General features: G+C 36.4%; 1 protein-coding gene across 1 annotated transcript; it reads right to left on the bottom strand.

The window, feature by feature from the left end:
• On the bottom strand, window positions 1-26,331 carry LOC123232472 (vomeronasal type-2 receptor 26-like). Its single transcript, XM_044658928.1, has 6 exons — window positions 26,273-26,331; window positions 23,080-23,371; window positions 11,914-12,717; window positions 9,731-9,958; window positions 4,251-4,374; window positions 1-929 (listed from the first exon to the last, which is right to left on the bottom strand). Exons 1-6 carry the CDS (start codon window positions 26,329-26,331, stop codon window positions 1-3), a joined length of 2,436 nt encoding a protein of 811 aa, XP_044514863.1.

Here is a 26,331-nt window from a genome sequence, read left to right as displayed (position 1 = left end):
CTATACTCCAGGGAAAATCTTGCCCTTGGAAACTTGTTTATTCTTTATCTGTTCCTGGGTATTTCTGTCTGGCTTCAGGAGTATGATATAACATTTAGGAATGAAAATGCAGCCAAGTATCCCAGCAGTAGAGGCCAAGATGGAGAAGATCTCCACAGCCACCATGGCCTTCCCTTTGGAGCTCTGATAAGTGGGCAGAAAAGTGGCCCAGACACTGCAGAACACCAGCATGCTGAAAGTGATGAACTTGGCTTCATTGAAGGTATCAGGCAGGTTCCTGGCCAGGAAAGCTACAATAAAGCTTCCCAGAGCTAAAAAGCCCAAATATCCCAGGACACTATAAAAGGCAAAGGCAGAACCCTCATTACATCTAATGATTATGTGGCCATATTCAGAGTTTGGGTCTGCCTCTGGAAAGGGGGGATGGGTGCTCAGCCAGATGCCACAGAAAATCACTTGAATCCCTGAGCAGATGAGAACAATATAGTAGGACACTCTAGGATGTATGAACATGCGGATCCTGCTCCCTGGCCTTATTCCCCTGAAAGCCAGAACCACTATTAGGGTTTTGGCCAAAATGGAGGAAACAGCTACTGTGAACACAATTGCAAATATTGTTTGTTGGAGGGGACAGGTGGCAGTGGTAGGCTGACCTATGAAGAGCAGGGAACAGAGGAAACAGAAGATAAGGGAGATGAGGAGAGTATAGCTGAGAGTCCTGTTATTGGCTTTGACTATGGGAGTGTCTTCGAACTTCACAAAGACCCCCAGAACCAGAGCTGTCAGTAAAGAGAAAGAAACAGCCATACAGGTCAAAGTCATCCCCAATGATTCTTTCACATTCAGGAAGGTCACAATCTTGGGGAGGCAGTGATCTCTCTGCTTATTTGGATATTCAATCTCTGGACACTTCCTACAATGTTCTGCATCTACAGGAGACAAAAAAAGTATTTAATGTATGTGTTAAAAATATTATCACTATGCCCAACTGTAGAAAATACTCATGATAGCTGTAACAATTCCATCTACCAGCATAGGATGCAAAATCCCCTTTCCTCTTTGCATAAGCATAATGTTACTGGTAAGAAATGTGACACCCAAGGCTAGGCCTATTCTGTTCATGTTCTTTATTATTGGGTGGGGTTAGAACATGTTGATTCTTTATTCTTTTTTCTCAACTCAAGATTCTTATTTTTTTTAACCTACTATCTTGATTGTTGTATTTGTCTGAGTTTATTGTCATTTTTGTGTCTGAGTCTTCCTGACCTCTTTGTTGTTGTTGTTGTTGTTGTTGTTGTTGTTGTTGTTGTCTTTAGCAGCAACCAAAAAAGAGCTCTCCAACTAACCAGTTATTATTCTTCACCTTCCTTTATTATTATCTTATCTCTTCTTGCCCTTAATTTTTTATCCTCTCACATCTATTCCTTTTATTCTTTTAATGACATTATTGATTATATGGTGAAAATTTGTTCATACATTCTATGTGCCTATCAATTGCTTTTGGAGTATTTTCAATTTAACTTCTTTGGAGACTTTTGTACTCAGTATCTCAGAGTCAGAAAATGCCACTTATATGGTTAGCTTTTAGATTAACCTTCATTTTGTGGAATAAGCTTGAGGTCATTATGGGAAGCTACAATTTCCCTCCAATTCAACTATGGGTTCAACCCATCCACTGAACTATCTGGCCCAGACATGCATAATAACGAACAATTTCTGCAGATTTTCTTTCTAAATGAATATCTCCTCCAGTAAAATAAACAATCTTTACCAACTTTGTCTTTATGGTGTGGACAAACAATCCAAACTCTTATGAAAGATTATCTATGTCTACTAAAAAGCACTGAAATGTCTCAGAGCTAGACACAAACTGCAGAGTATAATCCACAAATAGGTGCATCTGAAGGACATTACCAATTCCAGAGGATAGCTTTGAAGTTTATCAGAGGGAGTAGGCTGCTGACAATACTATTAACCACATTTGGAGAGCATGCACAACTTACTTTAGGCAATCATTAAAAATACAGTCAGCAAAGTAGGATTATAATACATATTTTTAATAAAATCAGTTGAAAAGCAGAAAGTGTTGAGGACCCCTTAACAAATCCTCCTTGTTCTTGGATGTAACTGGGTAGTCAGTTTGATTTCTCTGTGAGCAGAAGGACAAATGTTCTGAAACCTAATTATGTGAATGATTGGAGCTGTAGTTCTATAGAGAAAGTTTTATTTTCTCTTTGCTATACTAGAGAAATTTACTTAGATGTGGATGGACAAAGCCAGTTGGAAGGAACAAAAAAAAGTTGTCAGAGTTTACAGAGTTCACTCATTTCTGGAGAAGATCATGTTTGGCAGTATGGAGTGTAGGGTGTGAGGAGAGAGAGAGAGAGAGAGAGAGAGAGAGAGAGAGAGAGATACAGAGGTAGAGACACACAGAGAGAGAGACAGAGAGAGAGAAAAGAGAGAAACAGAGAGACAGAGAGAAAGAGAGAGATACAGAGAGACAGAGAGCATGAAGACAGAGAAATAAATACAGAGACAGAAAGGGATAAGAAGAGAGAATTAAAGAAAGAACACTTGAGGGCAGCTGGGTAGCTCAGTGGATTGAGAGCCAGGCCTAGAGACAGGAGGTCCTAGGTTCAAATTCGGCCTCAGACACTTCTCAGCCATGTGACCTTGGGCAAGTCACTTGACCCCCATTGCCCACCCTTACCACTCTTCCACCTAGGAGCCAATACACAGAAGTTAAGGGTTAAAAGAAAGAAAGAACACCTGTGGGAGGCCAATAAGAAATCTGAGACTCCTCTTTTGACCCCTTTTATGATCCACACCTTTTCTTATTGAAAAACATTATAGCCTTCTAGGAAAACTTTAAGTTCTTAGTAAACCAGCACTTAATGAGTTAACAGCCTTTTTTTACTCAGCAGAGTAAAGCTGCAGCTGTGGGTATATCTCTCTAACTGCTCCAGGAATCCCAAGGTCATGGAGTGGCAAGCTCAGGCAAAATAACTTTTAGATAAAATAAGGCTCATTTTTAACCTTGGCACTTTTCCTCATCTGGCATTATCTTCATAAGAAATTTTTTTGTAAAACTATAACTTTATTGTGTTTTGTAAAACCATGATGTAATTTTGGCCTGACTGCACAACTGTGAAGTCCTTTGTGTGTGTGTGTGTGAATTGGGTTTGATTTACATTATAAAAATAAAATCCTAAGCTCAGAAGTAGCTATGAGCTTACAGAAAAATCTCCTGAATCCCATTACTTTCTTATCAACTAAGCCATCCTTATCCCATTATGTGGAGATGATAAATAAATCCTGAGAAACACCCAGATGGGTGTAGCTGTAATTCAGAAAGGGTGCCAAGTTATGTCACAGATCAGAAAGGGTGTGAAGGAAGATTTAGCTGCACCATCCTATCCTCCCTTATTTTTGTATCTATCACACATTTTAAGTCTAATTCCAAGCTTCCTCAAGCTAACTCTCAAAGTCTACTCAATTTGTTCTCTTGCAACACAAATCTATTCTTCCAGGAACTAGACATACATCACAATCCCAGATGTTACAAGGATGTAGGCATAGCACTAATTAGAGCAAGGTGGAGGATAGATCCCCTATATTTGAACATGAAATCAATTTATTCTATTGGCCTTTGCTGATTGATTCCAGACCCAAAAACTCACCTTAAATTACTCAACCTTAATATTGCTCTCCATTCTTAGAGAGTCCAAAACCCTCATTCCTATTTCTAACTTTGATTTCCTGCCTGATTAGATCTTTTTCTTGGGATTATCTTCCCAAGATTTATCTTAAGCTATATCCTCAATGATATTTTGCATCCATCAACCTTATATCTTTCATACAACTTTGGTTGCATCTCAGTTCAATGTGGTATATATGTGTATGTATATACATATACATACATAATAAATATATATGCACACACATATGCACATACATTTGACACCAATCATTGTATCAAATACACAGCTAAGTTATTTCAGTTCATCAAAGAAATGAGAGTAAATAATTATTTTTCTTTAGATAATACCTTTCATTGTATAGAAAGATCAAAAGCACTATACCATGGGTACTTATTTCAGTACATTCTTCTGGATTTCCTTGGTATTATAGGAATTCTTTTTCAGACATTGGTGTTCCTTGGGATTATACATAAACTGTGTCAAAATAACCTGTTGGGCTTTTTTTCTATATCAATGACCATGAGGAGGAATTTCAAAACAGAAACTCACTTATAAGGGTGGAGATCTCCCCTTCTGGGCATGGGGAGCAATCAAAGCAGCAGACAGCCTTCCCTTCCAAAGGAGTCTTCCTGAATCCAGGATCACAACTGTCACTGCACACTCCAGAAGGAACCTAAGACAGTAATAGAAGAGTGGCATACACATCTTTAACTGAGAGTGACTGAGTTTGGGGGCAGAAAAAGTAAACTTATTTTTAAAGTAACCCCTGATTGACAGTCACTCTCACAGACAGCTAAGTGGTAGTTTAGATAGAATTGTGATGTTGGAGAAAGAATACCTGAATTTAAATCCTTGCCCTGGACAAGTCACTTAATCTTTGTCTGCCTCAGTTTTTTGTTCAAGTGTTCAGTCCTTTCTGACTCTTTGGGATGCCATATATCATAATACTAAGGTCCTTTTTTCCCTCCACTATCTCCTGATGTCTCTTCAAACTCATATTCATTGCTTTCACGATGCTATATACCCAATTCATCTTCTTCCTTCTCCTTCTCATTTTGCCTTCAATCTTTCCCAGAATGATTCCCACCCCCCAACAAATATTTCTGTTTTTTCATTATGTGGATCAAATCATTTGATTTCCTTTTTGTCTAAGGAATTCTCAAAAGTGTTCTCTAGTACCATAACTCAGAAGTGCTGATTCTGTGGTATGCTTCTGTATGGTCTATGTTATGAATAAAATGGATATAGATTGATATAGCCAAAGGTATTAATATTTTATTTATAGCCATGTTGGTAAAATAAAGAAGACCACATGCCTGCTAAGATCTAATTCAAATCGCCTGCTACTACCTTCTCCCTCTGGGCTGCCTCATAGGAAAGAGGGTGCCTCCCCCTCATCTCAGGAGTCTTATACTGTTGTCTATGTAATCACACTTCCTGTCTACCTGTATTGCAAGAGGAATCATGGGAAATGTAGTTTCCAAGTACACTAAACATTCACAGGAAGTTTATATCATATATCTAAATATTTAAAACTTAATGAACCCCAAATTTCCACTAACACATCTGTCTCTAACAGACATAAATCACCACTGGAAAAAATATAATTTTGACCATATGAACATTTATCAGCAATATAACATTTCTGTTTTTTAAAAAACTTTCAAGATTTGCATAAACTTTTCTTCCAAATAGCAATTTCCTTTTAATTTCATGGCTACAGTCACTGTCTGCAGTGAGCTGTGGTCCCCAAAATATAAAATATTACATTACTCCCATTTTCCTTGAAATACTGGACCTAGATGCCATGATCTTAGGTTTTTGTTTTTGTTTTTAATGTTATACTTTTATGCTCTCCTCTTTCATGCTTATTTTTAAATTTTTTAAAATTAAAATTAAAATTAAAAAATTTTAAATTAATTTAATTTAAAAAATTTAAATAAAAAAGTTTCTTAATTCTTTACTTTCTGCCTTCAGAGTGGTAGCATCTGCATATTTCAGATTGTTGATATTTCTCATGGCAACTTTAATTGTAGCTTTTTATCCATCCAGCCTAGCATTTCACAAAATGTAATCTGAATATAAATTAATTAAATAAAATGATCATATACAGCTTATTTTACTCCCTTCTCAATAATAGATCCAATCATGTTTTCCATGTTTGGTTATAATGATTTTTTCTTGACCTATGTACAATTTTCCTCAGGAGACAAATAACATTATCTAATACCTCCATTACTTTTAGGACATGCCACAATTTGTTGTGTGTGTAAAGTTTTTGATGTTGTCAATGAAGCAGAAGATTTTTTTTCTGGAACTCCCTTACTTTCTCTATAATCTAGCAAACATTGGCCATTTAATCTATATTTCTTCTGCCTCTTAGAATACCAACCTGCAGCTACTGTTGCCTAGTTTCAAAAATCTTAAGCAAAATCTTGCTAGCATGTGAAATGAGAGGAAAAAAAATTCAGTAGTTTGAGGATTCTTTGGCATTGTCTTTTCGGGGGAGTAGGAAATAAATTGACCTTTTTGACTCTAATGGCCACTGTTAAGTTTTCCAAATTTGCTGACATATTGATCACAACACATTTATAGAATCAATACTAGGATTTTAAATAGTTAAGTAGGAATTCTGTCATCCTTACTAGACTTATTGTTAGAAATGCTTCCTAAGGCCCACTTGACTTCATTCTCCCAGAAGTCTGTCTCTAATACAGTAATCACACCATCATGGTTACTGATGGTATTAAGATATTTCTTGTGTTTTTCTGGCATTCTCATTCCTTCTTCTTAATCTCTTCTACTCCTTTCATCCCCAATCTTAAAAGAAGTCTATCTATATGTTTTAGAACAAGAGGACAATGTGGAAACAGAATGAAACTATCTGCTTTTTCTTGAAAGAAATCCTGACATGTAAACTCAGAAAAATTCTAGCCAAGAACTTTCATGCCAAACAAAAAATGCTACAAGTGACCTGAAAGAAAAAATTCTAGTCATGAGTAACTACAATAAAAATTGCATGCAATTTAGTGGCCATCACTCAAATGGATTGGGGAGCTTAAAATTCCATATTTCAGTAGATAAATGTTATAGATTTATAAACTATCCTCTAGTGAAGTCCCACTCTAAGTAAAGGATAAGAGCAAGGCCTCACCCTCTCTGTAAAGGTTAGTAGCAAGGCCTCCATCCCATTCAGGCCACCATTAAGACCCTACCCCAGGGCAAAACCCAAAGTAGGTCCCACCCCTTGATACTGGCTAGCAGTGAGGCTCTGCTCCTAGTGGTCAATAGTGACGCCTCCCACTGGACAAGTAATTATGAAGGTGCACTACTGGTACAAGTCAGCAGTGAGGTCCCCCACTAGTACAAGCAATTAGTGAGCCCCCACCAATGTAAGACTATCAAATCTCTATTAAGACACAAATACCATTCCAGTACATGAAACAGGGAGAGCAAAAGTGGAGAAAGAAAACTATAGACCACTTTCCGTAATGAAATCATTAAAATAATTTATATAAAATACAAAGAAGGAGGTTATAGCAATATAGCACAAGGATCATTCTATGACCAGGTGGGATTTATACCAAGAATGTAGGACTGGTTCAGTATTAGGGAAACCATCAGAACAATTGACCATCTCAATAAGAAAAGCAACAGAAATTATATGATATTCTCAATTGACACAAAAATCCTTTGAAAAAATATGACACTCATTCCTATTAAAAACATGATCATAGGAGCTTTACTTAAAATGATAAATAGTGTCTATCTAAAGCCATCATCAAATATTATCAGTAATGGGGATAAACTTTCTAGTTTTCCCAGGAAGATAAGGGGTGAAGCAAGGATACCCATTATCATTCTTTTGTAGTATTATATAAGAAATGCTAGTGGGAGCAATGAGAAGAAAACAAAATTGAACAAATTAGACAGGCAATGGGGAAATAAATTTATCACTCTTCAGAGATGATATGATGGTATCCCAGAGAATCCTAGAGAATCAACTAACAAACTAGTTTAAATAATTAATAATTTTAGCAAAGTTGTAAGATGTAAAACAAAGCCACATAAATCATCAACATTTTTATAAATTGCCAAAGTCCAATAGCAAGAGATAAAAAAAAAAATAAATTACATTTAAATTAACTGCAGATAAGATGAAGAATTTAGGAGTCTCATAAACATAATTACAAAACATTATTCATACAAGTAGAGTCAGGTTTAAGCAATTTTAGAAGGATTAATTGCTCCTAGATAGGCCTACTAAATATTATAAAATGATATTTCTGTCTAAATTAATCTACTTCCTTAGTGCTGTAACAATCAAATTCCCCAAATATTATTTTCTAGAGCTACAAAAAATAACAAAATTCTGGAAGAACAAAAGATCAATAATTTCAAGGGAATCAATGAAAAGAAATGTGAAGCAAGGTGGCCTAGCCATACCAAATCTCATGTAGTTTTACAAAAGGGTTACCATTGAAACAATCTGGCTAAGAAACAGAGTGGTGGGATATTAGAGTAGATTAGATACACAAGGTATAGTAATAAATGGCTGTAGTAATCTAAGTTTTGATATATCCAAAGGCCTAGGCTTTTGGGACAAGAACTCACTTTTTGACAAAAACTGCTGGGAAAATTGGAAATCAGTATAGCAGGGATGGGTCATATACCCAACATCTTATATAGTTTACCAAGATAAACTCAAAATGAGTTCATGATTTAGACATAGAAAATGACACCATAAGCAAACTAGGGGAGCCTAGAATATTTTACTTCTTAGATCCATGGATTGGAGAAGAATTTATCAGAAAATAAGACATGGGCAGGGGGGGGGGGCAGTCAGCTGGGTGGTTCAGTGGATTGAGAGCCAGGCCTAGACTCAAATCTGGTCTTAGACACTTCCAAGCTGTGTGACCCTGGGCAAGTCACTTGACTTCCTTTGCCTAGCCTTTATCACTCTTCTGCCTTGGAACAAATACATAGTATTAATTCTAAGACAGAAAATAAGGGTTTAAAAAAAAAGAAAACAAGACATGATGAGCATTACCAGATGAAAAATGGATAATTTTGGTTATGTTAAATTAAAAAATGTTTGTATGAACAAAACCAACTCAAGTAAGATTAGAAGGAAAGCAGAAAGCCGGGGAAAATACTATTAACACAAATATCTCTAACAAAGGCCTTGATAAATTGTCATTATATATATAATATAATATATGTCATATTATATTATCTGGATATAATCTGATTCTTTTCAGATGAAGAAATCAAAGCTATCTATAGTCACATAATATGCTCTAAATCACTCAATCCTGGAAATTCAAATTAAAACAACTCTGATATACCACTTTAAGCCTATCTAATTGCCTAATAGTCCAGAAAAGGAAAATGGTAAATGTTGGTGGGGATATAGGAAAATTAGGATTCAAATTAACTTTTGTTGTGTCATTAGGACACATATAAACTGTTGGTAGAGTTGTGAACTAATATAATCATTCTGGGGAGCAATGTGGAACTATGCCCAAAGGGCTTTGAAACTGTGCATACACTTTGATCCAGCAATACCACTACTAAGTTTCTATTCAAAAGTGATAAAAAAAAGGGACAAAAGGACCTATTTGTGCACAAATATTCATAGCAGATAGATATATTTGTGGTAACAAAGAATTGAAAATGAAAGGAATATCCATTGGGGGATATTGATTTGGGTAATAGTTGAATAAAAGTTGTGTACTGATTGTAATAGAATTCTATTGTTTTATAAGAAATGACTAATAAGATGATTTCAGAAAAGTAATATAAAAAAATGTTTAACATCATTGGGCAGGTAAAATCTATATCATATTGCTTACCATGTTAGAGAGGTGGCAGGGTAGGTAGAGAGTAAGAAGAAAATTTGAAACTCAGAGATAAAAAAGGGTTAAAAGTTATATTTGCATACAATTGGGGAAAATGAGGCATTATTTTTTAAAAAGAATTGTTGCAATGATTAGAAATAAAAAGTTTATATCTAAAATGTCTCTGACCTTTGAATCCCACCAGCCCCACACTATCACATCCATACAAATTGTGAATTCTTGACCAGGTGGAGCCTTGGGGACAAATTGACCCACTTTCACAAGAACTTCAGTCTCATTAGGAAAGGTCAAATAGTTCATAATGGCATATTGAGCCTCAGAGCTTCTTTTCTCATCCACAGACACCTGGTCACCAGCACTGTTGTTAAACTGAGTGTGCTTCAGGAAGGAGTGCAGCTGAAAGGGAAGAGAAAACCTAATTATTTGGGTAATGCCTCAGGGAAGAACTGTTGTATCAGAAGCCCTGGGACTCTTTTGCTCTTTTACTGAGTTTTGAGGTCTTATTTGGAGGTGCAAAAAAATCTGGTTTTCTATTGGAACATATAGAAATGAAACTTTGGATCCCACAGTATTGGTTAATAACAACAATTTTGCCATGGAATCTCACTATATCTTACCCCTTTATCCTATTATACCTAGCCATAGTCTGATGATTTTAGCTTTATGATATCTCAACTATCTCATCATACTCTCTTCTGATACTCCCATAACCTCATTACCTCCTACTTGCACTTAAAAGCTCCTTGGTGAGTCTCTCTACTATAAACCTCTTTTCATTCCAGTCAGTCTTCCATTCAGCCATCAAAGATATTTCTTTCTAAAAAGCATGTCTGACCATGCCACTTTCAAACTCAGTAATGTCTAATGGTTATTACCCCCAGAATAAAATGCAAAATCTTCCATGTGGTAGTCAAAGCACTTAATATACTAAGCATTCCCTCACCTTTCCAGTCTTCTCAGACTTTCCATCACCCTTCTCCACCTAATTTTTAATCCAGTGACACTGGCCTTCTTGTTGTTCCAAGAAGACATTCTCTTTCTTGGCTTTAACTTGCATTTTCTCTAGCTGTCTTCCATTTTTGTAATTCTCCCCTTCCTCAGCTCCACTTTCTAGCTTCTCTGTATTTTTTCAAGTTCTAGTTAAAAACTTTCCTTTTAAAGGAAGCCCTTCCCAATTTATCCTAAATTAGTGCTTTCCTCTGTTAATTCTTTCCTATTTATCCATTATATAGCTTAACTGTACTTAGTTGTTTTTTTTGTTGTTGTTGTTGCTTCCACCATTGCAATGTCACCATCTCAAGGCAAAGGACACTTTTTATATCCCCACTTGCTTAGTGTGGTAAACGGTAGGGACTTAATAAATACTTGTTGATTAACTGATTACATACTTTACATGTAGTGTTCAAAAATGGAAAAGAAGGCCCATTCTCTCTTTCAACTTTATGTTCACATTGGCATCCTTCTAAACAGAAAAAGATAAGTCTGATTGTGCTGGACTCACATCAAGTTAAGGCAATCTCCAAGGTCCAGAGACAAGTCTGAAACATATATCTTACCAAGTATTTATACATTCCTCCTACAGGGTAGGATTGAATGTATAGAGACAGGTTAATGGTCCTTGTAGAGAAATAGAGGTAGGATGTTTAGAGGGAAATTAAAATTAACCATACTATTGACTAATGAATCTCTTAGAAAACAAACACCCTATTGTGTGAAGGAAATTTATTCTCCCCCTTTTCTGGAGTCCAACAGGTGACATTGACTACCTGAATTCCTGGCATGAGCCTGAACTTGACCCACAGGCAATGACTGTGTGAAGGAAATCATTGAGTGAATTGGGTCACAAGAATTGAATGGCAGCCAGAAAAAGGCAGTAATAGAATCAAGAGATCAGAAGACAGGGAGTCCTGATTTTCAAATAATAAAGGACATTTCTAGCTTGACCAGGTCCAATTAGATTATAGAGAAATACTATTTAAACAATTAAAGCTGCCAAAAAATTAATTGAAATGCCTTTGGAAGGGATAGACTGTGCCTTACTCTATGTATTAGAACAATGATTGAAAGTACGCTATCAGGGCTGTTGCAAAAAGATTTCCTGTCCAGATACATGTATGATTTTTAGACTGTAGCTGAGCTTTTTTCTAAGACCAAGATAATGTGAAAGAAACAGCAATTGGGAGTTTCACATGCTGAAGGACAGATTTTGGCAAGTAATCATACAAACATGAAGGAACAAATTGGAGAATTTGGGATTTTCAAGGTACTACATTATCCATCTTTTCCCATGCACACCCAAAATACTTACTCATGCCAACATATCTAAAAAGGGGTCACCAAGTCAATATTACCTGCCAAGAATGAAATACTAGATATTCTTCATCTCCCACTGATCTTTTCTCTGATTTTCTCATTAACATTTCATGGAGAGCCCAAGCCACAGTGTAGATAGCATTGTAGAGGGTATAACTTAAACCAGACATGGTCATATCAAAAGAACACAGAGGCAAAGTCTCCAAGGAAGCATTTGGTGAACATATATCTTGCTCTGGGTTTTCTGGTTGATCTGGGCACTTAAAAGCTGAGAGCCAGAATCCCCTCAGTAAAATGTCATCTGGGTATTGCATAGGTGTAACTGCCTTAAGAAAAGTCTTAAACCCTGGAATTTCACTTGTCAAGTATGAAAATGTGAGAGCTCCATGGAAAGCAGAACCTTCAACAAAGAGGTGTCTCATGGTAATGTCCCAGTGAGATGTGGCAATCCACACCTTCCGTATTGGGAAGAAAGGAACTTGTGAATATCTCAGAATCATTAAAGAATCTGTGTCACCATGGATGACCATCACTACAGTTGATGATGATAGGATTCTGGGCATGAAGGTCTCCTGTGATTCCATATGTTTCCTCTCACTGACAGGGATCTTCTCTGTGAAGGACACACAAATACCTTTCCTTACCATTTCCCCTCTTATTTCCCAGAGGAAATCTTCTCCTCTCATATCATCTGTTACAATCAGACCTATCCAGTTCCATTCAAAATATACCATTAATTGGACAACACCTTGGTGAAGAGAAGTGTCTTTGGGGGCCATCTGATAGAGGGAAGGAAACTGGACCTTGTCACTAAGAATGGAGTCAAATGGACCATAGCTTATCTGAATGAGAAAGAAATGTGAATCAGTTTTACCCACGGTAATGCTGAAAGAATTCTAGAAAATACACACTCTTGAATGGGAAATATTGTTGATTAAAAAAAGTAGATTTCAATGCAGATTTTATGATGGGTAGCATATTAATGTCTGGGGATCTCTGTATTTATCCTTTTCTCTGAGCCCTCAAAAAGACAATAATTCAATGAAGAGATTTCTGAGATTTTGTCATTACCTCTACTCATGATAGTGTGTATTCCATATGCTTTTTAATATAATCAGGATACATTCTTACTTCTTTGTTGTGGTGTTGGTCCACAGTGGATTTCAATATTAAATCTATTATATATAATTGAGAGTGGAGTATTGGCTTTCTTTTTTAAATAAAAGAAGGTGAATGATATTATGCATATGTTTTAGTTTTGAAGAAAATATAATTCATCTACACATATTTTCACTGGATTTAAATGTGACATAAGAAAATTTAATTTTTCTAATGAAACTGGAAAATGAATTCTAATTGTTTGAAAACAGGAATCTGAGAGTAAGAAATGAGCTTTGCGGAATCTTAAACAACCAACATCAACAAGAATCCCCAGTAGGATATCACTGAATAGTGCGTTTACAACTGTTATTGAAAAACTCCAATGAATATGACAGTTTACCTGTAAAATCAGCTCATTCTTCTTCATATATAATTGATATGATCATAATCATTAGGCAAAGAAGATCTTTTCATCTAGCCTAAATTTCCTTTTTTTTTTTTTTTTTTTTTTTGGTAACTTGCAGCACTGTTATCATTTCTAGCTTCCCTGATCACATAGGACAAACAAAATACCTTCCTCATATGAAAAGCCTCCAAATATTTCAAAATAGCCATCAATGTCCACTTCACATTTTACCTTTCTGTTGTGCCATTTCATATTTTTCAATCTACTTTCCTATTCTTTCAACTAATATTCATATGATCTAAACTCAAGATCCTTCATCCTGTTTCCCCTCTCTGGAATCTCTCCAGTTTATCAATGGCCTTCTTAAAGTGTGGATTTAGAAACAAAACACAATACTCAAAAAGGAGTCTGAGGGCAGAATACAATGCTATTTCTAGAAGCTATATTTTCTTAATTTAGTTCAAGCTTTTTGACTTTCAAATGGGCAAGCTGACTCATATTTAAGGAAAAAATGAATGAACAAGTGAATAAAAATATTTATTAAGTGAAATTCTGTTCTAGTCATTGTTCTAAGTATGGTAATACCAGTCCAAAAGTCAATATGTTCTTCCCTTCCAATGCTTTTTGTTTATATTGGAAAAGACAACACATAAAGTATAATATTGACCAAAGAGGAATTTTTTTTCTCAATGAAATCACTGGGGTGGTGAGTCGATGCATGGAGCAAATTTATTGTCTTGTCTTTCCAGTGAATGGTGTTATAAACTTTGCTAATCTAATCTGATTTAGAGGAGGAAAACAATGAATTTTAGAAAGGGAAGAGAATACAAGAATTAATAGTATCTGAGATATACAATCTTGTTTGAGTTAGATTTGGAGAAATGTCACTTATTAGAAGTATAAAATGTACAATTTCTGTTTGAAATTAGAATGAAATATTATTTCTTAAAGTGTGCATGTATAATTATTTGATAACATTTGTGATTAATTAAAAGTTTCCCTTATAAATATCAGATGCTGTTATAGTTACTACAAAAACTTTTTAAAGATTTAATTTAAATATCTCTCAGTTTTCTCAAATTTCAATATCTCTGTCTTTTGGTATAATTAATGCACCCATTTTATGGAATAAAGATTAAGAATTTATACTTTGTGAGAATTTTCATTGTCCACATCGTCTTGAATCTGAAGGAGATATAGGAAGACAAATTGGAAGCTTTAATAATTAAACATAACTGATTTCTTCCTCAAATTCCTCAAATCAAATTCTGGAGTGACATAGCCAGCAGAAGGTCAGAGTGAGACATTCTTTCACACTAAGACAACCTAAAAGTTCAGAAAGAAAGCTTTGTAAAGCAGCGGTAGCATCTGGCCTGGAATTCACAGGGCTGCAACTCCAGTGGTGAGATTTGGTGATGGTTACAGAAGCACTGGCAGTTATGAGGTCTCTCAAGTCAGAGGAAGTAAAAGGATGGTTCAACTGATTATGAGGAGAGTGCAGGGGACTCATATGGTTGTACTGGGTGCAGAACCAGCCATTATTTGGAACTCTATTGCCTATACCTACTTTTCTGTTATGGTTCAAGGATGAAGAGTAATGCTTTTGGTTCTGAGAAAGCAGAGACCCCGAGGAGCTATATTGATTGTGATCCAGGGGGAGCATCCCTGCTTGCTCTAACACAGACCAAGGATTTAAGAACAATATTTGTCTCCAGCTCAGACCATATTGGAAGTACTCCAAACTACAACTTATTCAGAACTTCTTTTAAAAATAGTAAAGGGGATGGGGCAGCTAGGTGGTTCAGTGGATTGAGAAAGAGACTTAGAGATGGGAGGTCTTGGTTCAAATCTAGCCTCAGACACTTCCTAGATGAATGATCCTGAGCAAGCCACTTAACCCCCCATTGTCTAGCCCAGGGGTTGGCAACCTTTTTGGCTGTGAGAGCCATAAATGTATGCAGAAGGAGGATGATTGAGGCAGAAGGTGCTGGAATATGGGGTGGGGGCTGAAGGTCCCCCTGGGGCACATCCTGGGGCTGTGTCCAGAATGGCAGGTCAGGAGGTGGAGCCAGATATGGCTCAAGAGCCATACTTTGCTGACCCCTGGTCTAGCCTCTACTGCTCTTCTGCCTTGGAACCAATACACATTATCTTTTCTAAGATAGAAGGTAAGGGTTTAAAAAAAAACACAGCATTGTAAATAGACTAAAGCTTTGGAAAGTATCCTATTCTCCCCCTTACCCCATTTTCATGTGGGAGAAACTCTTCTGAACTTTCATATAAAGTTCAATATGAAGAAATAGGATGGAAAATGACCAAAATGATAATCTGAATTTTAAAATCTCCTATGATGACACAGAAGATCAGAGCACAAGCTGAAAAGAAGACGATGAAGTCAAAATATCTACAAGCAAAGGCAATTCTTAGGAAAGCTAAAAATTATTTTCAAAATCAAAATAGTAAAAAATGAGATGAAGAAAAGAGAGCAAGAGTAGAAAAATACATTTGGTTTAGTATGAGACACAAAAATACTGAAGAAAGTGACATTGTAATACAGAATTGGTCAAATAGGAGAAAAAGGTGCAAAAGCTCTCTGAAGAAAATAACTCCTTAAAAATTACGATTGAGCAAGTGGAACATAATGACTTTATGAGAATTCAAGAAACAATAAAACAAAGCCAAAGAATAAAAACTAAAAGAAATGTGAAATATCTCATAATCAAAACAACTGACTCAGTAAATAGATCAAGGAGAGATAATTTAAAAATTATTGGGCACACTAAAAGCCATGATCCATAAAAAAGTTATAATAGTATTTCAAGAAACCATAAAAGAAAACAATCCCAATATTCTATAAGTTGAGAGTAAATAGAAAAATCCACAAATCACTGCCTGAAATAATTCTAAAATGAAAACTCTCAGTATTATAATAGTAAAATTCCTCAGCTTCCAGGTAAAATGAAAATACTTTGAGCATCCAGAAAGAAAGCATACAGGTATTGTGGAGCCACAGTTAACATTACATAATATTTAGCAACTCTCTGGGGGACATAGAAAAGATTAGGTAAGATACTGAACATAATGGCTGAGGTGGCAATTTGAAATTTTTACAGGCGCATGGTCAATTTTATTCTACCAACATGGGCCTGAATAAAATATTAGTTATCCTCATAATATCAGCCTTTATCATTTTTAAAAACAACACAACTAAGAATTCAAAGGTATGGACAGTTTGGACTATAGTATTCCAGAAGGTAAAAGAGCTAAGATTACAAACAAGAATAGTTTATGCAACATTCAACTGAGTATAATACTTAAGAAAAAATGGATCTTTAATGAAAAGAAGACTTTCAAGAATTTCTGATAAAATGCCAGAACAGAACAGAAGAATATTTGACTTTCAAATATAAAACCCAATGAAGCATACAAAGGTAAATGTGAAAGAAAGCCAGAAGGAACTCAATGAGGTTAAAGTGTAAACTTCTATAATAAAAGACCATAAATGTAACATTCTAATTGCTATCATTATTAAGGCAGAAGAACTATAAATAGGCAGAGCATGTTTGAATGAGACAATTATGGTGATATTGTGAAAAATTTGATGTGCAAAGAAAGATATCTGATGAGAAGGGAAAGAGAGAGGAAGAAGGAAATTATCTCATATAAAAGAGACTTAAAAGTAAAAGCTTTTACAATGGCAGGTAAAATGCCAAGGGGATGTAACAATGCTTCAATTTCACTTTCATCTGAATTGGTTCAAAGATGGAAGAATATTTCTACACAAGCATATACCTGTATAAATAAACACACATACACATACATTCCATTGAGTTGAAATATATATTACAAAAAAGGAAACCGAGAAGGAAAAGAGCCAGGAGAATGGGCAGTTATAAAAAGGGAGGGTTTATAAATGAAGGCAGCAAACTGAGAAAAATATTTTACAGGAAGTTTTTCTCATAAAACCAACCTTTCTAAAATATATGTGGGGGCAGAGTAAAAAGCAGCTGCTTAAGCTCTCCTAAGTGCAACATATAGGACTCCTCAAGGGGACATAAAAACAAATCCAGATGAACAAAGTGACCTCACAACAGGGCACAGCATTGAAGGTACGTGGGATCGGGGCATTTCCGTGCTATAAGGGGGTGAAATAGCTTTCACTAAAATGCAAGCTGAGCAACCCCCTCCCCCCCCACACCATCTTTAGGGCCAAAGCCAGCACACAAGGGTTAGAGCAAGTTTGGGGCACCCATTAAGTCCTTGGAAGATACCTGGGATCACCAGGGCCTGCTCCTGAAAGCAGCAAGACTTAAGACCCCAAGAGGCTAAAGAACGTGGGGACTTTAAACACAGACCCTGAGCACAGGCTCAGTCACAGCTGCAGACCCAGATTCTGAGCACAGGCATGGACTTTGTGTGGGGACCCAGTGCAGAGGGGTCCATGACTGTGGAAGCAGCGCCCTGAGATTGTTAATGGAGCTTCAGGCAGAGGAACAAGCAAGGGGACCACCAGGAGGCTTAACCCTGAGAACAACTAGACCTGAGACCTCAGGAGCCTAAAGAGTGCAGAGAGACCCTGGGTGTGAGAATAAAGCTGAGAGGGTGCTGGGTTAACAATGGCAAGCCAGAGACAAGAATCCCAGAAGAGAAAGATCAAGAAGAAATCTTTAACACTCAACAACTTTTACACAGAAAAAATCCAGACAACAGAGCAAACAGCAGAAGACAACAAACAAGTAATTATATCCCAATATTCCCCCCAAAATGAAAACTGGTCACAAGCTATTGAAGAGTTCAAATCTGAGATTATGAGAAAGATGGAAGAAAACTTGCAAGAAAATAACAGTTTAAAAGGTAGAATTTTGCAATTGGAAAGTGAGGCTCAGAAATCAAATGAATTGATAAGCAAATTGAAGACCATAATTGACCAGCTGGAAGCCTTGAAGAACCAAACAGACCAGATTCAAAAGGAAAACCAAAATATTATAGCCGAAAACCAATCTTTAAAGGCTAGAATTGGGAAATTTGACAAAGATGTCCCAAAATCAAAAGAATTAATAAGCAAATTGGAGACCAAAAAAAAAAAACCAGCTGGAAAACAGGATAGACCAAATAGAAAAGGAAATTCAAAAGAATATAGCAGAAAACCAGTCTCTAAAGACAAGAATTGGGCAAGTAGAAGCCAATGATCTCTCAAGACAACAAGAAGAGTTCCCGTTCCAGGTTAAGATGGCGGCAGAGTAAAAAGCAGCTGCTCAACCTCTCCTAACCAAAGCATAAAGGACTCCTCAAGGGGACATAAAAACAAATCCAGAGGAACGAAGGGACCCCACAACAGGGTGCAGCATAGAATGTACTTGAAATCGGGGCTATAAAGGGGTGAAACAGCTCTCACTAGAGTGTGAGGTGCTATAAAGGGGTGAAACAGCTCTCACTAGAGTGTGAGGTGAGGAAGCCCCTCCCACACCCCCACACCACCTATAGTGCCAAGGCCAGCGCACAAGAGTTAAAGTAGGTTTGGGGCACCCATTAAGTCATTGGCAGCTCCAGGACCTGTTCCTGAGAGCAGCAAGACTTAAGACCCCAAGAGGCTAAAGAACACATGTGGACTTTGAACACAGACCTTGAACCCAGGCTTGGGTAAAGGCATTGCCATAGGCATGGACAAGGATCTTGAGCGCAGGCTTGGACCTCTAGTGGAGACCCTGTGCAGATGGGAGTACGGCTGTGGAAGCAGCACCCTGAAACTGTTGAAGGAACCTTGGGCAGAGGGGAAGACCGGGGACAACCAGGAGGCTCGACCCCGAGAACGAGACCTGAGCCCTCAGGAGCCTAGAGAGAGCAGACAGACCCTGAGTGTGAGGATAAAGAGGAGAAGGCACAGGGCTAACAACAATGGCAAGCCAAAATTGGGAACCCCAGAAGAGAAAGATCATTAAGAAGAAATCTGTAACACTGTAAGAAGAAATCTGTAACACTCAACAATGTTTATACAGAGAAAATCCAGACAACAGAGCAAACAGCAGAGGAGAACAAACAACTAATCATATCCAAACCTTCCCAAAATAATGAAAACTGGTCACAAGCTATTGAAGAGTTCAAAAATGAGATGATGAGAAAGATGGAAGAGATCTGGCAAGAAAATAACAGTTTAAAAGGCAGAATTTTGCAATTAGAAAGTGAGGCTCAGAAATCAAATGAACTGATAAGCAAATTGAACACCAGAAATGACCAGCTAGAATACTTGAAGAACCAAATTAATGAATAAGACTAAATGCTGGTATTTTGAAAAAAAAACAGAAAAAATAGACAAAGTATTGGTCAATCTAATTTTAAAAAGGAAAGAAGAAAACCTAATTGACACTATCAAAGATGAAAAGGGAGACCTCACCTCTAATGAAGGGGAAATTAAGGCAATCATTAAAAACTATTTTGCACAATTATATGTCAATGAATATAACAATCTAGGAGATATGGATGTATATTTACAAAAATAGAAATTGCCTAGATTAACAGCAGAAGAAATAGAATACCTAAATAATCCCATAACAGAAAAAGAAATTGAACAAGCCATCAAAGAACTCCCTAAGAAAAAATCACCAGGGCCTGATGGATTCACAAGTGAATTCTATCAGACATTCAATGAGCAACTAATCCCAATACTATACAAATTATTTGATATAATAAGCAAAGAAGGAGTCCTACCAAACTCCTTTTATGACACAAATATGGTACTGATTCCAAAGCCAGGGAGATCAAAAACAGAGAAAGAAAACTACAGACCAGTCTCCCTAATTAAAATAGATGCAAAAATTTTAAATGGAATATTAGCAAAGAGACTCCAGCAAGTAATCAAGAGGATCATCCACCATGATCAGGTGGGATTCATACCAGGAATGCAAGGATGGTTCAACATTAGGAAAACCATCCACATAATTGACCATATCAACAGTCTAACAAACAAAAATCACATGATTATCTCAATAGATGCTGAAGAAGCCTTTGACAAAATACAGCACCCATTCCTATTGAAAACACTGGAAAGTATAGGAATAGAAGGACCTTTCCTAAAAATAATAAACAGTATATACCTAAAACCATCAACAAGCATCATATGCAATGGGGATAAATTAGAAGCCTTCCCAATAAGATCAGGAGTGAAACAAGGATGCCCATTATCACCTCTATTATTCAATATTGTACTAGAAACACTACCACTAGCAATTAGGGAAGAAAAAGAAATTGAAGGTATTAAAATAGACAATGAGGAGACTAAGCTATCACTCTTTGCAGATGATATGATGGTATACTTAAAAAAATCCTAGAGAATTAACTAAAAAGCTTGTAGAAATAATCAACAACTTTAGCAAAGTTGCAGAATACAAAATAAATGCACATAAATCATTAGCATTTCTATACATTTCCAACACATTAGAGCAGCAAGAGGTAGTAAGAGAAACACCTTTTAAAATCACCCTAGACAATATAAAATACTTAGGAATCTATCCAGCAAAACAAACACAGCAATTATATGAAAACAACTACAAAATATTTTCCAAAGAAATAAAACTGGATCTAAACAACTGGAAAGCCATTGGTTGCTCATGGGTAGGATGAGCTAACATAATAAAAATGACCATTCTACCCAAATTAATTTACCTATTTAGCGCCATACCTATCAAACTACCAAAAAACTTCTTTACTGAATTAGAAAAAACTATAACAAATTTCATATGGAATAACAAAAGATCAAGAATATCAAGGGAAATAATGAAAAAAAATTTGAAGGAAGGAGTCCTAGCAGTACCAGATATTAAACTATACTATAAAGCAGCAGTCATCAAAACAATATGGTACTGGCTAAGAGATAGAGAGGAGGATCAATGGAATAGACTTGGGGTTAATAACATCAGCAAGGCAGCGTATGATAAACTCAAAGAACTCAACTTCAGGGACATGAATCCACTATTTGAGAAAAACTGCTGGGAAATTTGGAAAACAATATGGGAGAGATTAGGTTTAGATCAACATCTCACACCCTACACCAAGATGAATTCAGAATGGGTGAATGACTTGAATATAAAGAGGGAAACTATAAATAAGTTCAGTGAACACAGAATAGTATACTTGTTAGATCTCTGGGAAAGGGAAGATTTTAAAACCAAGTAAGAGTTAGAGAAAATTACAAAATGTAAATTAAGTGGTTTTGATTATATTAAACTAAAAAGCTTTTGTACAAATAAAAACAATGTAGCCAAAATCAGAAGGGAAACCACAAAGTGGGAAAAGATCTTTATAACAAAAAACTCTGACAGGGGTCTAATTACTCAAATATACAAGGAGTTAAATCAGTTGTATAAAAAATCAAGCCATTCCCAATTGATAAATGGGCAAGAGACATGATTAGGCAAGTTTCAGGTAAAGAAATCAAAGTATCAATAAGCATATGAGAAAGTGTTCTAAATCTCTAATAATTAGAGAAATGCAAACCAAAACAACTCTGAGGTATCACCTCACACCTAGCAGATTAGCTAAAATGAAAGAAGGGGAGAATAATGAATGCTTGAGGGGATGTGGCAAAATTGGGACATTAATGCATTGCTGGTGGAGTTGTGAACTGATCCAACCATTCTGGCTGGCAATATGGAACTATGCTCAAAGGGATATAAAAGAATGGCTGCCCTTTGATCCAGCCATACTATTGTTGGGTTTGTACCCCAAAGAGATCATAGATAAACATACTTGTATGAAAATATTTATAGCTGTGCTTTTTGCGGGGGCAAAAAAGTGGAAAAGGAGGGTATGTCCTTCAATTGGGGAATGGCTGAACAAATTGTGGTATATGCTGGTGATGGAATACTATTGCGCTCAAAAGAATAATCAACTGGAGGAATTCCATGTGTACTGGAAAGACCTCCAGGAATTGATGCAGAGAGAAAGGAGCAGAGCCAGAAGAACACTGTACACAGAGACTGATATACTATGGTAAAATTGAATGTAATGGACTTCTGTACGAGCAGCAATGCAATGACATAGGACAGTTCTGAGGAAGTTATGGTAAAGAACACCACCCACATTTAGAGGAAGAACTGCAGGAGAGGAAACATATAAGAAAAACAACTGCTTGAATGCATGGGTTGAGGTTGACATGATTGGGGATGTAGACTCGAAACTGCCACACCAACACAACTACCAACAATTTCGAAATGGGTCTTGATCAATGACACACGTTAAAACCATTGGAAATGTGCATTGGCCATGGGTGGGGGGAGTGCGGGGGGTGAAGGGGAAAGTAGGAGCATGAATTATGTAACCATGTTAAAAATGAATATTAATAAATGTTTTTTAAAAAAGACAACAAGAACAAATAAAGCAAAGACAAAAGGCTGATTAAATAGAAGGAAACATGAAATATCTCACTGAGAAATTGACAGATAAAGAAAACAGGTCTAGTAGAGACAATTTGAGAATCATTGGTCTTCCTGAAAAAGCAGAAATTAATAGAAATTTGGACTCGATACTAAAAGAAATTATTCAGCAAAACTGCCCTGAAGTTCTACAACAAGAGGGCAATATAGCCATTGAAAGGATCCATAGATCACCCTCTACACTAAATCCTGACAAGATAATCCCCAGGAATATAATAGCCAAATTCAAGAGCTTCCAAGTAAAAGAAGTTACATTCAATATCACTCACCTGGGGAAACTTGTAGAGGTCAAGCAGAGCCCCCATTTGTAGTGAGAGAACTGATGTGGCTCCTCCAATAACAGTCACAGATTTTTCCTGCTTCCTGCAGCTGTAGTTAGGGATAAGCTGACCCTGCCCAGAAAGCCACTTCAGGGAGCTCTCCAAGGTTCTCTCATCACTGTGGTAGGTGTTGTAGAGCTGGAATCCCAGGGAAATGTTGGGCAACAGATGGAAATCCTTGTTAATCTCTTCTATGGCAAATGCTAGAGTTAGGGCCTGCTGATAATTTTTGTGCAGCCACCTGTGGAGAACCATAATATAAAACACTGGCAAAACATTGCAAAAGGATACTTTTCGGAAGGAAGAATTCCACTGCCTCGTGAATCAAAACTAAGGACTCCAATAGTTGTTCAGCTCATTTCATTTGTATCAAAAACATCCTCTTTCGTATGCTTTGTTCCTACACTCATTTCTTTTTTTGAGTCTTGAGAGTGTGAAGATTATTGGCTTTAAGTTTTTATTTGACTCTGACACCTGACTCATTCACTCATTTTACAAATTGCTATTAAGCATCCAGTATGTACTAGATCTTTCAGTGGATCTGGATGGTCCCTAATACTAGAAAGACTATGGTTAGTAGGAGACATGATAACTATAATACAATGTGGGAGATGATGTGTTAAAGGTTAATGGCATTGATATCTATGAAAGTGAGCAGCAAGCAAGTCCATCCCCCTGAAGTAATAAGGGGACACTTAAGTCATCATTTTGCCATGAAGAGAGAGGATGATTTTGATATAAATATATGGATATTTAGAAAGAGGACATTCCAAGTGGAGAAAATGAATCAAGATCATATAGGTATGAGAATAGAAGGCACTATATATTTGGGTTTTCAATATCTTACTCAGGTTCTGCCTGAGATCTCCAATAAATGTTGATATCATGACTCAGTTTTCCCTTCCTTCTTACGGTTCAGGAACTGAGAAGAGTAGAAAACCAAACTCATTAAGATTGAGACTTAGTACTAGGTCTTTTGGAAGCCAATAGAACAAATACACTTATTATTCTTGATGATGTTTTAAAAATCCATCCCAGGGGGCAGCTGGGTAGCTCAGTGGATTGAGAGTCAGGCCTAGAGACGGGAGGTCCTAGGTTCAAATCCGGCCTCAGACACTTCCCAGCTGTGTGACCCTGGGCAAGTCACTTGACCCCCATTGCCCACCCTTACCACTCTTCCACCTAGGAGCCAATACACAGAAGTTAAGGGTTTTAAAACAACAACAACAACAACAACAATAAAAATCCATCCCACTTAGTAAGATTTTTCCAGTAGCTACCACCTCTCAGACAATCTAATTTAATGGAGTCAGAAGAAGAGTATGACAGAATCCTAACTTAAATTGATAGTATCTATAGCATTTTCAATTCTATCTTGAGAAGTCAAGTGGTTTTCTGAGGGACTTCACACTTGCATACATTTTTTCCTTTCTCATTCATTTTCCATAGAATTAAAGAAAACAAAAGAAAATCCTCTATCTTCATCAAGAAGTGAAATTCCCAGGATAATATTCAAGGATTGAATAGAATTTAAAAGGGCATTTGTCTAAGGAGAGACTTTTTGTTTATAGTTTCATCAAAGTATGGTAGAACCTTTTTATTCCTTTAAGCCAAAAATATGAATCCTCTCTAACTGATGAGGATTGGAAGAAACATGTCCAAGCATTAAAATGGTAATCATTTATTGAAATGATCTTATGATTATCTTTCAGACAAGAAATAGCTGCATAAATACTTCTTATTTATAAAATGAAAGAAAGATATAAAGGAAAGTAAGGGAAATTCATAGTGATTAGGAAGTAATAAGATGTACAGAAGCATTGATTACAAAAAAGTACCAAAGAAGAGGTCAGAATGATCAGCTACCAAAGAACCACCCAATATATCCTCATAGACTGTCTCTCACAACCAGAAGACAGAATCAAATGATATCTTGCTTTTCCTCAACTATCACAAAGCAAAATTGACTAGGAATTGGAGTATTTTAGCCTGAATCCCATTTCAGCAATTCAGATTTAGAGAGGATTTTATGTGAGTTTGCAATTCTAGACACAGTTCCTTTTACACAAACAAGGATTTCTGCAAAGGGAATTGAGACAAGATGAAGCAGAAAATTGAGGCCTGGACATCACAAATGTGATTTTATTTATCAAATTTATCAAAGTCTTACACAGGAAATCAATTTCTGCTTCTCTTTGATGGTTCAGTTATACAAAACTATCCTAGAGAAAGAACATCAAGTGTCCCACATATTACCTGCTGAAAATTATAAAACTTCATACTTCTCTGAGAAATAATTGGCATTCCATGAAGATTTCTGTAAATCTCACTCACTCAGTACTTATTATAACTGGATACTGGGCATACTTTGTTCTTCCCATTAAATACAAATATATTGAGCCTTTAATTTCAGGGTCTGTCCTAGAGTAATCTAGTCAGCTTTGTTGGAATTTCTGAGGCTAGAATGTTCTATATCTATTATAAATATATAATTAGTAATAAGAACAATAGAAAAAAAGGATAAATTCACACACCCAGAAGAAGTAGAAGAACTAATGGTATATTTTCTACCTGTGTGGGAAGTAGTAATAATATAACATCTTTACTGAAGAAGGAAGTCACATGACTCTCTAAATTGTTATGTTCACTTGTTATCTGACAGGCTAGAGAGGAAAGACAGGAGCTTTCATTCATGTTGGTGTGACATGTGTTCTCCTTGTCCAATAGCAGTACACTCAGTAGCAATAATTCTGCCCCAGTATGGGAAAATGGCACAAGTCTCAAGAACTTCTGCTGCTTCAGGGTATTAATCTAATTCCACAGGGTATGTGATGTAAAGATCTTCATTAGTTACACTGCTTAAGTATCAACATGAGATCAGGACAGGGGAGGCAAGTTAATAAAAGACTAGTTCCTATGGAGGAAAATGGGAAGGGGAAAGTAGAGAGAGTTTTCTTGTTCAATTTTCAAAGTCAGCCAGACATAAAGGGAAATTAAGAGAATGTAAAAAAAATTAAGGAGAATAGAGGAAGAACACTCATTGTCTCATACTGAATGGACCAGCCCTTCTGCTCCATCCATAAGGACCTGTTTTTAATTATCACACTGAAAACAAGGCCCAGACAGATAGAGGGACACTTACTGATAAGTCTTACAAGCTTTGTTAGGAGGACTTTCAAATAGTTTTGCTCCTGTATTCAT

This window comes from Gracilinanus agilis, chromosome 1 (assembly GCF_016433145.1).
Source record: "Gracilinanus agilis isolate LMUSP501 chromosome 1, AgileGrace, whole genome shotgun sequence".
Taxonomy (NCBI): domain Eukaryota; kingdom Metazoa; phylum Chordata; class Mammalia; order Didelphimorphia; family Didelphidae; genus Gracilinanus; species Gracilinanus agilis.
Note: the sequence above shows the minus strand (reverse complement) of the source record. Positions and strands in the feature narration are given on the sequence as shown.

Excerpts from the sequence above, each read along its gene's own strand:
- LOC123232472 (XM_044658928.1), bottom strand. The coding sequence starts at position 26,331 with ATGAATACAGGAGCAAAACTATTTGAAAGTCCTCCTAACAAAGCTTGT. Across the intron at positions 23,372-26,272 it reads AAAGCTTGTAAGACTTATCA|GTGGCTGCACAAAAATTATC; the intron begins GTAAGTGTCCCT and ends GGTTCTCCACAG. Across the intron at positions 9,959-11,913 it reads TAGTATTTCATTCTTGGCAG|CTGCACTCCTTCCTGAAGCA; the intron begins GTAATATTGACT and ends CTTCCCTTTCAG.